Below are 13,125 nucleotides of genomic sequence, written 5' to 3' on the forward strand. Positions count from 1 at the left end.
TTCCGGGTACCAAGGTCTTCTTGGCCAATCCGGAACAATGAGTATTGTTCCCTCTCCTCTTCTTCTTACGATTCTCAGTACCCTGGGTATGAGAGGAAGAGGAGGGAACACATAGACCGACTGGAACACCCACGGTGTTACCAGGGCGTCCACAGCTATCGCCTGAGGGTCTCTTGACCTGGCGCAATACCGTTGCAGCTTTTTGTTGAGACGGGACGCCATCATGTCTACCTGTGGCAGTTCCCATCGACTTGTAATCTGAATGAAGACTTCTTGATGAAGTCCCCACTCTCCCGGGTGGAGGTCGTGCCTGCTGAGGAAGTCTGCTTCCCAGTTGTCCACTCCCGGAATGAACACTGCTGACAGTGCTTGTACCTGATTCTCCGCCCACCGAAGAATCCTGGTGGCTTCCGCCATCGCGACTCTGCTTCTTGTGCCGCCCTGGCGGTTTACATGAGCCACCGCGGTGATGTTGTCTGACTGAATCAGCACCGGTTGGTTGCGAAGCAGGGGCTCCGCTTGATTCAGGGCGTTGAATATGGCCCTTAGTTCCAGGATATTTATGTGCAGACAAGTTTCCTGACTTGACCACAACCCTTGGAAGTTTCTTCCCTGAGTGACTGCCCCCCACCCTCGGAGGCTCGCATCCGTGGTCACCAGGACCCAGTCCTGTATGCCGAATCTGCGGCCCTCGAGAAGGTGAGCACTCTGTAGCCACCACAGAAGAGACACCCTGGCCCTGGGGGACAGGGTGATCAGCCGATGCATCTGAAGATGCGATCCGGACCATTTGTCCAACAGATCCCATTGAAAGATCCTCGCATGGAACCTGACGAAGGGAATGGCTTCGTACGATGCCACCATCTTTCCCAGGACTCGCGTGCAGTGATGCACCGACACCTGTTTCAGTTTTAAGAGGTCTCTGACTAGAGTCACAAGCTCTTGAGCCTTCTCCGTCGGGAGAAACACCTTCTTCTGGTCTGTGTCCAGAATCATGCCCAAAAAGGGCAGACGCGTCGTAGGAATCAGCTGCGACTTTGGGATATTCAGAATCCAGCCATGCTGTTGCAACACTTCCTGTGAGTGCGCTACGCTGATCTGCAACTGCTCCCTCGACCTCGCCTTTATGAGGAGATCGTCCAAGTATGGGATAACTGTGACTCCTTGCTTTCTCAGGATCACCATCATTTCTGCCATTACCTTGGTAAATATTCTCGGTGCCGTGGAGAGCCCAAACGGCAACGTCTGGAATTGGTAAAGACAGTCCTGTACCACAAATCTGAGGTACTGATGAGGCGGATAAATGGGGACATGCAAGTAAGCATCCTTGATGTCCAGAGACACCATAAAATCCCCCTCTTCCAGGCTTGCAATGACCGCTCTGAGCGATTCCATTTTGAACTTGAATCTTTTCAGATAAATGTTCAGGGACTTTAAATTTAATATAGGTCTGACCGAACCGTCCGGTTTTGGTACCACAAACATTGTGGAATAGTATCCCTTCCCCTGTTGATGAAAGGAAACCTTTACCACCACCTGCTGGAGAAATAGCTTGTGAATTGCCGCTACCACTACTTCCCTTTCTATGGGGGAAGCTGGCAGGGCCGATTTTAGGTAACGTTGAGGGGGCATCACCTCGAATTCCAGCTTGTATCCCTGAGACACAATCTGTATAGCCCAGGGATCCACCTGTGAGCGAACCCACTGGTGGCTGAAATGTCGGAGACGCACCCCCACCGCTCCTGGCTCCACCCGTGGAGCCCCAGCGTCATGCGGTGGATTTAGTGGAAGCCGGGGAGGACTTCTGTTCCTGGGAACTAGCTGTAAGGTGCAGCTTTTTTCCTCTGCCCCTGCCTCTAGCAAGAAAGGAAGCACCTCTGACCTTCTTGCTTCTTTGTGCGCGAAAGGACTGCATTTGGTAATACGGTGCTTTCTTCGGTTGTGAGGGAATATATGGCAAAAAGTTTGACTTCCCAGCAGTAGCTGTGGAAACCAGGTCCGAGAGACCGTCCCCAAACAATTCCTCACCCTTGTAAGGTAACACCTCCATGTGTTTTTTGGAGTCGGCATCACCTGTCCACTGCCGAGTCCACAGGACCCTCCTGGCAGAAATTGACATTGCATTAATTCTAGAGCCCAGTAGGCAAATGTCCCTCTGGGCATCCCTCATATATAGGACAGTGTCTTTTATATGCCCCAGGGTCAGCATAATGGTATCCCTGTCTAAGGTATCCATTTCCTCAGACAGATTATCTGTCCACGCTGCTATAGCACTACACATCCACGCAGACGCAATTGCCGGCCTCAGTAGAGTCCCTGAATGTGTATAAACAGATTTCAGGATACTTTCCTGCTTTCTATCTGCAGGATCCTTTAGGGTGGCCGTATCCTGCGACGGCAGGGCCACCTTCTTAGATAAGCGTGTCAGAGCTTTATCTACCCTAGGGGAGGATTCCCAGCGCACCCTGTCCTCTGGCGGGAAAGGGTACGCCATAAGTAACCTTTTGGAAATCAGGACTTTCTTATCTGGGGAATCCCACGCTCTTTCACATAACTCATTTAACTCATGTGAAGGGGGAAAAGTCACCTCTTGCTTTTTCTCCCCATACATATAAAGCCTCTTGTCAGGGACAGGGTTTACCTCTGATATGTGTAAAATATCCTTCATCGCTATAATCATGTAACATATAGCTTTTGTCATTTTTGGTTGCAATTTTGCATCATCGTCGTCGACACTGGAGTCAGAATCCGTGTCGACATCTGTGTCAACTATTTTGGATAGTGGGCGCTTTTGAGACCCTGAGGGCCTCTGCGCTGTAGGATCAGGCATGGGTTGAGACCCTGACTGGCCCGAGGTATCAGCTTTATCCAACCTTTTATGTAAGGAGTTTACATTATCATTTAACACCTTCCACATATCCATCCAATCAGGTGTCGGCACAGTCGGCGGTGACACGTCAGTCAACTGCACTTGCTCTGCCTCCACATAGCCCTCTTCGTCAAACATGTCGACACACGCGTACCGACACACCACACACACAGGGGAAGCTCTAAATGAGGACAGGACCCCCACAAGGCCTTTTGGAGAGACAGAGAGAGAGTTTGCCAGCACACACCCCAGCGCTATATAACCCAGGGATTCCACAGTAACTTAGTGTTTACCCAGTAGCTGCTGTATTATGATTATTTGCGCCTAAATTTATGTGCCCCCCCTCTCTTTTTTACCCTTCTACCGTGATTCTGCAGGGGAAAGCCTGGGGAGCTTCCTCTCAGCGGAGCTGTGGAAGGAAAATGGCACTGGTGAGTGCTGAGGCTTCTGTCCCGCGATTTCTTGTAAAATAAATGGCGGGGGCTCATACATATAACAGTGTGCCACTGTTTATATGCAGCATTCGCCAGGAGGTAACAATTGCTGCCCAGGGCGCCCCCCCCTGCGCCCTGCACCCTACAGTGACCGGAGTGTGTGGGTTAGTGTGGGCGCAATGGCGCACAGCTGCAGTGCTGTGCGCTACCTCATGTGAAGATAGGAGTCTTCTGCCGCCGATTTCGATGTCTTCTCCGCTTCTGCCGGCTTCTGTCTTCTGGCTCTGCGAGGGGGACGGCGGCGCGGCTCCGGGAACGGACGACAAGGTCAGGTCCTGTGTTCGATCCATCTGGAGCTAATGGTGTCCAGTAGCCTAAGAAGCGCAACCTAGCCGCAGTTAGTAGGTTTGCTTCTCTCCCCTCAGTCCCTCGTAGCAGAGAGTCTGTTGCCAGCAGAAGCTCTCTGAAAATAAAAAACCTAACTAAAATACTTTCTTATTAGCAAGCTCAGGAGAGCTCACTAAAAGCACCCAGCTCTGTCCGGGCACAGATTCTAACTGAGGTCTGGAGGAGGGGCATGGAGGGAGGAGCCAGTGCACACCAGATAGTACTAAATCTTTCTTTAGAGTGCCCAGTCTCCTGCGGAGCCCGCTATTCCCCATGGTCCTTACAGAGTCCCCAGCATCCACTAGGACGTCAGAGAAACCCATGTTGACCTTTTTTCATGTCGACCTTGTTCATGTTGACCTAATGGCCGAGTCGACCTATTTCTAGTGTCGACCTAGCCACAGTCGACCAATAGGTGTTGACCTAATGGGTGTTGACCTAGACACTGTCGACCCTGAGTCCCGTAACCGACTACAGAACCTTGCTTGTAAAATGCGGTCAGATATCCTACAGTAAATCAACTGCCGACTGTATAACAAGCCACAATACAGCGACCCGGCTAAATGAATGTGGGGCCTGTTACTACGTGTGGAAATCGTGTGTGTGTGTGTGTGTGTGTGTGTGTGTGTGTGTGTGTGTGTGTGTGTGTTGGTCAAGAGCACAAACATATGATGCACATAAATATACCCTAACTGAACCAGAAACAGAACAATCATTTTGCGAGAATAAATGTTGGAACGTATGAGACATCCACTGCAGGGCCTCCACTGCCAATGAAAGGTTATTGTCATCAGGGGAGTGGCTGGACTCATAAAGGGAGACAGTATGTCCAGTGCCTATAACTAGATCTTCCAGACCGCCATCCTTTTCCTCTTCCCATCAATAACCAGCCCAATACTGTATACCTGCCAGAGATGAGTGTGATGTCACACTCCTTTGCTTGGGAATGGCTGTTGGTCTGCACAGTCACATTCCCATATGGCAAACAAATTGGACAGGTTAACAAGGGGGAGAGGAAGGAGAAGGAGGTCTGGAAGAGCTTGTTAGGCACTGGCCACGTAGCCCAGCGAGTCCCTACTGCTAGCACAGTACTGCAGGAATAACACTTTCAGCACACAGTTTTCGGGGCTCCACTAAAGAAGAAGAAAAAAAATTAAACATTGTGAAAAGTACAGTAAGCCTGGCGCCCTGGGCAGTGGCACCAATGTCAGCCCTCAAAAGCTGGCCCTGATCACTAGGTCCTAGCGAATTGACATGGTGCATCTTATTACTAATGGTCCAGGTGACAACATGGCTGGCTCTGGTTAAAGAAGAGTCAGTACTTACTGGGACCTGTGTGTTGGGGCAGTTTCTTGTCTCCCACACTGGATTGGCTGGAGTGGCAGGAGTCGTAGTTAGATAGAGTACTAGAAGGTGACCCAATGTCGAAGTGTGCCGGCTGTGCTGACATGGTGGTATTCGGAGAGGACATCCCGGAATCCTGTTGCTTGAGTTCCATATCTGCTGATGGATCTCGTGACAGAACGCGATGCTCCACGCTCTAGAAAATGATTTATAGACAACAAGTCAACAAACACAGAAGGTCATTTTCTACCATACGGTCATTGCCCACCAAAATTTAAATGCTACTTTAGCCTTTCTTTCGCAGGTCATGCTGAGACTTGCAGTTCAAGAGCTGCTGGAAAGTTACATTTACTTCATAGATAAATTAAAGTTTAACACTATTTCATTGCCTTAGCTTCACGTCCACAGGAGATCAAGTCACTTATTTTCTCCCACGGTACAGATTAACCTATATACTTTTGCGACCAAAAAACAAATCACCATGCAGTGCAGAAAGCCTACTTTACTTGCTGCCGTCATAATTTACAGAACATCAGAGCACTTCCTGGTTCCAACTCCGCTGTTTCGGATATAACATGTGGTCATGCTTTGCACAGCATCCTATATGCACAACCCAGGAATAGGTTGCTATTTACAAAAGAGATCTGCTGCTGCTGCTGCAGTTAGCTACAGGAGCTTATTGTTTTCGGTTACTTCCACCAATTCCTGTGATATCCGGTCTATAGATCTACACTAAAAAGGTCTACAGTCAATAGGTCTACCACTAATGGTCAACATGCATTAGGTCAACAGGGTCAAAAGGTAGACAGTTAAAAAGTTTAACAGGTTCAAAAGGTCGACATGACAATGGTCGACACACTTTTCTTAAAATAATTTTTACTTTTTTTTCAGCTTTTTCATACTTTACCATCCAGGTGGACTACAACTGAGAATAGTAACCTTGCAGAAAGCATGGCGAGCGAAGCAGTACACTAATGGGACTTGTTTGTGGCAGAAAAGTTCCAAAACACCCCAAAAAAACACCACAAATTGCGTCTACCTGTATTGTCGACCATTTACATGTCGACCTTTTGACCCTGTCGCCCATTAGTGGTAGACCTATTGATTGTAGACCTTTTAAGTGTAGATCTAATAATCCACACCCAGTTCCTGTATACTGCACGCATAACAAAACCAAAAAGAAAATCAAAGTATAAATCTATCAACCAATTATATGCAAAAACTGGCAAATATTGAAAGTGTCAATGAGTTCCTTACTAATCCACTTTGATGAATATTTTTTGTTTCATAGTTTTCCTTCTGTTTGAACCTGATCAATAGTTCAGAGATAAACTTGCATTTCAGAAAGTAAAAAAAAAATATGTTCTAGCCTTAAAATAAAAACACTAGTATATAGATAGATAGATAGATAGATAGATAGATAGATAGATAGATAGATAGATAGATAGATACAAACAAACTGATAGATACGATAAATGACTACTTGGATAGATGGTTAAATATACACACACACACACACACACACACACACACACACACACATACACACATATATGTATACACACACAAATATACATACACAAACACAGTATGTAACTGGTGTTTACAAAACTTTACATTTAAAACATATGAATTAATATAAAGTTGCATAAAAGGTTGTAACAAAATGTAAAAAGGAAAAAGAAAACACACACAAAAGTACAGGTAAAAATGAAAAGAACATTAAACACATTTAGCTGGCTGCAGGTGATATTTACCAAACCTAAAGATAACTGAAAACAGATACGCAACAAACATCATGTTCTAAATCCCTCTCCTGCCGCCACATTACTTCCAGTATACTAGCAGCTACCTGGTTCCACCATAATGATGATGGTGATTATACATCGTTACAGACCTCCCCCGGCACAGGTGAGTCGCCATCTTTGAAGATACTGTAACAACTCACAAACACAACAAAATGCTTACATTGCCCATGGTCCCTTCAGTTGCTGCAATCTGAAGTCTGGCTCTTAAAGTTTCCTGTTAGTCCTGGCTCCTCGTACACAGAAAGACAAATGTCTTGCCGCTCGGAAGGAGAAATCAAGGCACTCTCACACACACACAACCTAAACCGCTGGCGCCCCCGGGGAGCTTTGAAACTGTCTCATGTCTACAGAGAGTTCCCTTTGCAATAATTAATTTCACTGTTAAGGCTTAGACTATGACATTAGCATCTGGTAGACAGATATAAGCCAGCAGTGTCATCATTCACTGTAAAACATAAAGTGTTAGGAAGCAGTTATAGGTGGATGGGACACATTATGCTTATTATAATAATATAGATGCACGGATATTATATTGATGCGCAACCGTTGTTCTGAGCCAGGGCGTCCGTCCGTCTCTCAGCAGAGGACTGATAACCCACGTGGTGGCATATAATAATTTTACCCAGTGTACTTACTGATGGAAGGGGTTCCATCCCGTTATCACCCACAGAAATCAATAGGCACGCACAAAGAAGGCACTGAGATAAGGATGACTGTATGGTAGTAAGTTTTCAGACAATTTATAATTCACTTTATTGGCTTGTAAATTACCTGCTGGAACTTTACCTAAACACACATGTTATCACTGAGCCTTCGGGGGTGAAGAAAAAGTAGCCCGCAAATCAAATCGCAGGCGTAAAATGCGTCAATTAAGAAAGCAGTGACTGGGAACATTATTCACGTTTTAAACTATCGAGCGAGGCTGGCAGGTCAGTACCAGTAGAATTTGCGCCGGGTTTATGCAAGGCTTACGTTCCCTTTAAAGCGCGGTTGTAACCATCTGTTCTGCTTGCAATATACACATTTGCTATGAGTTTTCAATAATAGGTGTGTGTATGATAGGTTGACATTTATAATGTTAACATGAGAATGTTGACATAGTTATAGTTGACGTGTAGCATGTCAACACTGACATGATAAAATGTCGTAATATCATTCCTGGTGGCCCAGCAGTCACTTACCTGCTCCTGGCGGCTGTAGCGGTATCTTCGGGGTCCCAGCAGTCATGTGTCAGTCCCGGCAGAGTCATATTATCGGTAAGTAGTCTCCTCATACCTAACCCTAATCCCTCCCTCTAGTACTTGACCCTAGAATGCACCCCCCCCCCTCCACAGTCTAACCCTTACCCTCCCATCCTACAGCCTAACCCTAATGCTGACATTCTGAGAATGCCCAGATTTCACATGGCGACATTGTTATTGGCATGCTAATGACCGCAAGGCTTCAATCACACTTATCTCCTACATCCAGCAGCAATATCAGACTCCTGTATTGGGGAAAACAACAATTGCTAAAACGCACAGGCAAAAACATATGCGTGAGAAATGAAGTAAGCCTGTATTTGTTGTGCAGGGTTTGGTATGGTATCCCGGCGGTCAGAATTCCGATTGTCAGAATGCCGGCAGTGGGATCAAGGCGGTGAAAGTTTTGCAAGCTCGCCCTTAAAGTACTCAGACTACGTCAGCGCTCCCCTGACCTGCGTCTTCTGGTGCACGTGGGAAAGTCAGGTTCACGCAAAGCTGCACGGGACACACTTTTATTTACTGACATTTCACTGATGGAAGGCTTTCAGCCTGTAGGGGGTTAAACCCTGAGGTTGATCCAGCTTTTGGTCAGGTCTGTATTTGGCTATAAGGGGGTGTATTTACTAAATTGCGGGATTTAAAAAATGGAGATATTGCCCATAGCAACCAATCAGATTGTTGCTATTATATCCACTTTTAAAAACCCACACCCAGTCCCTATTGTTGTGGCTGACGTGTCTAGCAATTGTAGAGTGGGTCCTCGCATAGTAGCCTTTATAGGTCCTGAACTAGCAAGCTAAGGACTTGGCTGATATCCCCCTCCCATGTCTTTTCATTAGGCATGTATGATGGAGTGGGAAAAAACTGTCTCTGCTTTGCACCACGTGCAGAACGCTGCCCATGTGTTATTTTTATATGAAGCCGGTGCAGTCTAGCTAGGCCTGATTGTGTTGGAATAACCTGCCACCCCAAACCTCATAGAAGTCATCTGCTATAAAAAAAAAATGTATACAGAGCCAGTATATTCTGTGGCACTTTACAACTTGCACAAAAAAAAACAGTAATAAAATGAGACTGGGTAAGACAGGCAAAGAGGAGCGAGGGCCCTGCTTGCAAGCTTACAGTCTATAGAGAAATAGGAATTTGATACATGTGGATAAATAATGCAGATTGCAAAGTGGTCCAGCCAGACTTCAAAGGTACTTGATGGGCTGCATATGATCCATTAATACAGCAATGTTGGCCTGGGTTCATTGGTTTACATGAATGTAGAAAGAGAATACACGTATATTTTGTGTGAGCTGTATAGAACGGAGGTAGTTCTGTAGAATAGCTTATTGAAGTTATGTGGTTTAATCAGACTTGCCAAAAGAGGTGAGTTTTCAGGGAATAATTGGTTTGGAGGCTGAAAGAAAGTCTTATTGTGCAAGGGAGGGCATTCCACAGGGACGGTACAGCCCCCAAAAGTCCTGCAACCATGAAAGGGAGCAGGTAATGAGTATGAGAGACGCAGATTGGAGATGAGGAGTCTAGTAGGAAGATATTTTGAGCTATGAGAAGACATGTATGCTGGTGTATGCTGGTGTAGTGTGGTTGATAAGCGCCTTGAGTCCTATTGGAGAAAGAGCGCTATATAAATAAAATTATTATTATTATTATATGACCGACAGGCATTAGGCCGACAGGATCAAATGGTCAACAGGTAATAGGAAGAGTATAAAAGGTTGCCAAGTACAAAAGATGGACATGCATATGGTCGACACAAAAAAGGTCAACACAAGTTTTTTTGTTTTTTTATTTTGTATGTTTCATCATCTGTGACTCCAATTAATGGTAACATAGACCCTCGCTTCGGGCAAGGTGACTCGTTGTGCTCCCAATCATAGTCCTTGTTGATTGTAAACCAAGCAAAGGTTGAAAATAAGAATTTAGTTACCGGTAAATCTATTTCTCGTAGTCCGTAGAGGATGCTGGGACTCCGTAAGGACCATGGGGAATAGACGGGCTCCGCATGAGATAGGGCACTTTAAGAAAGCTTTGGACTCTGGGTGTGCACTGGCTCCTCCCTCTATGCCCCTCCTCCAGACCTCAGTTAGAGAAACTGTGCCCAGAGGAGATGGACAGTACGAGGAAGGATTTTTGTAAATCTAAGGGCGAGATTCATACCAGCCACACCAATCACACCAATCACACCGTATAACTTGTGATAAACTTACCCAGTTAACAGTATGAACAACAACTTAGCCACGGTACCACCGAAAACCATAACATAACCCTTATGTAAGCAATAACTATATACAAGTCTTGCAGAAGAAGTCCGCACTTGGGACGGGCGCCCAGCATCCTCTACGGACTACGAGAAATAGATTTACCGGTAAGTAAAATCTTATTTTCTCTAACGTCCTTGAGGATGCTGGGACTCCGTAAGGACCATGGGGATTATACCAAAGCTCCCAAAAGGGCGGGAGAGTGCGGATGACTCTGCAGCACCGATTGAGCAAACAGGAGGTCCTCCTCAGCCAGGGTATCAAACTTATAGAACTTCGCAAAGGTGTTTGTCCCCGACCAAGTAGCTGCTCGGCACAACTGTAATGCCGAGACCCCTCGGGCAGCCGCCCAAGAAGAGCCCACTTTCCTAGTGGAGTGGGCCTTAACCGATTTCGGTAACGGCAATCCTGCCATAGAATGTGCCTGCTGAATCGTGTTACAGATCCAGCGAGCAATAGTCTGCTTTGAAGCAGCAGCACCAACCTTGTTGGCCGCATACAGAACGAACAAAGCTTCAGTCTTCCTGATTCTAGCCGTTCTGGTCACATAAATCTTCAAAGCCCTGACTACATCCAGGGACTCGGAATCCTCCAAGTCCCGTGTAGCCACAGGCACGACAATAGGTTGGTTCACATGAAAAGATGAGACCACTTTTGGCAGAAAGTGAGGGCGAGTCCTCAACTCTGCCCTATCCACGTGAAAAACCAAGTATGGGCTTTTATGTGATAAAGCCGCCAATTCGGAAACACGTCTTGCCGAAGCTAACGCCAACAACATGACCACTTTCCACGTGAGGTATTTTAACTCCACAGTTTTGAGTGGTTCAAAACAAGGTGACTTGAGGAAACGTAACACCACGTTAAGATCCCAAGGCGCCACCGGAGGCACAAAAGGAGGCTGAATATGCAGCACTCCCTTCACAAAGGTCTGTACTTCAGGAATAGAGGCCAATTCTCTTTGAAAGAAAATGGATAAGGCCGAAATCTGGACCTTTATGGACCCTAATTTTAGGCCCAAAGTCACTCCTGTTTGAAGGAAGTGGAGTAGACGGCCCAAATGGAACTCCTCCGTAGGAGCAGCTCTGGCCTCACACCAAGCAACATATTTCCGCCATATACGGTGATAATGTTTTAATGTCACATCTTTCCTAGCCCTGATCAGGGTAGGAATGACTTCCTCCGGAATCCCTTTTTCCGCTAGGATCCGGCGTTCAACCGCCATGCCGTCAAACGCAGCCGCGGTAAGTCTTGGAACAGACAGGGCCCCTGCCGCAGCAGGTCCTGCCTTAGAGGAAGAGGCCACGGATCCCCTGCGAGCAACTCTTGCAGCTGCAGATACCAAGTCCTCCATGGCCAATCCGGAACAATGAGTATTGTTCTGACCCTGCTTCTTCGTATTATTCTCAACACCTTGGGTATGAGAGGAAGAGGAGGAAACACATAGACCGATCTGAACACCCAAGGTGTCACCAGAGCGTCTACCGCTACCGCCTGAGGGTCCCTTGACCTGGCGCAATACCGCTTTAGCTTTTTGTTGAGACGGGATGCCATCATGTCGATTTGAGGCAGTCCCCAACGATCCGTGATCTGTGCGAAGACTTCTTGATGAAGTCCCCACTCTCCCGGATGCAGGTCGTGCCTGCTGAGGAAGTCCGCCTCCCAGTTGTCCACCCCCGGGATGAACACCGCTGACAGCGCGCTTACATGGCCTTCCGCCCAGCGTAGAATCCTGGTCGCTTCTGCCATGGCCATTCTGCTCCTTGTTCCGCCTTGGCGGTTTATATGAGCCACTGCCGTGACATTGTCTGACTGAATCAGAACCGGTTTTCTCCCAAGCAATTCCTCCGCTTGACGCAGGGCGTTGTATATGGCCCTCAACTCCAGGACGTTGATGTGGAGACAAGACTCTAGGCTTGACCAGAGACCTTGGAAATTTCTTCCCAGTGTCACTGCTCCCCAGCCTCGGAGGCTTGCGTCCGTGGTCACCAGGACCCAGTCCTGAATGCCGAACCTGCGACCTTCTAGTAGGTGAGCACTGTTCAGCCACCACAGGAGAGATACCCTGGTCCTGGGAGACAGTGTGATCCTTTGATACATTTGTAAATGGGACCCGGACCACTTGTCCAAGAGGTCCCATTGAAAAGTCCTCGCATGGAACCTGCCGAAAGGGATGGCCTCGTAGGAAGCCACCATCTTTCCCAGGACCCGCGTGCAATGATGCACTGAAACCTTTTTTGGTTTTAATAGGTTCCTGACCATGGCTATGAGTTTCTGAACCTTTTCGATCGGAAGAAAAACCTTTTTCTGGTCTGTGTCTAGAATCAGGCCCAAAAAGGTCAGACGCGTTGTAGGGACTAGCTGGGACTTCGGTATATTGAGAATCCAGCCGTGTATCTGCAACGTCTACATGGACAGAGACACGCTGTCCAGCAACCTCTCCCGAGATCTCGCCTTTATGAGGAGATCGTCCAAGTATGGGATAATTGTGACCCCCTGCCTGCGCAGGAGCACCATCATTTCCGCCATTACCTTGGTGAAAATTCTCGGGGCCGTGGAAAGCCCAAACGGCAACGTCTGAAATTGGTAGTGACAGTCCTGCACTGCAAATCTCAGGAACGCCTGATGCGGGGGGAATATCGGAACATGAAGGTAAGCATCCTTTATGTCCAGGGACACCATCCAATCCCCCCCCTCCAGGTTGGCGATGACCGCCCTGAGTGATTCCATTTTGAACTTGAACCTCTTCAAGTACAGATTCAGAGATTTCAGGTT

At 47.2% G+C, this 13,125-nt stretch overlaps 1 protein-coding gene across 1 annotated transcript in view; it reads right to left on the reverse strand.

Annotated features, from left to right (window-relative positions):
- LOC134966567 (espin-like) overlaps window positions 1-13,125 on the reverse strand; it is a 620,060-nt gene that overhangs the window by 276,476 nt on the left and 330,459 nt on the right. The window contains exon 6 of the mRNA XM_063943414.1: window positions 5,017-5,230. Within this exon, the coding sequence (XP_063799484.1) occupies window positions 5,017-5,230 (214 nt within the window). The remainder of the gene's footprint in view (window positions 1-5,016; window positions 5,231-13,125) is intronic.

Source organism: Pseudophryne corroboree, chromosome 10 (assembly GCF_028390025.1).
Source record: "Pseudophryne corroboree isolate aPseCor3 chromosome 10, aPseCor3.hap2, whole genome shotgun sequence".
Taxonomy (NCBI): Eukaryota; Metazoa; Chordata; class Amphibia; order Anura; family Myobatrachidae; genus Pseudophryne; species Pseudophryne corroboree.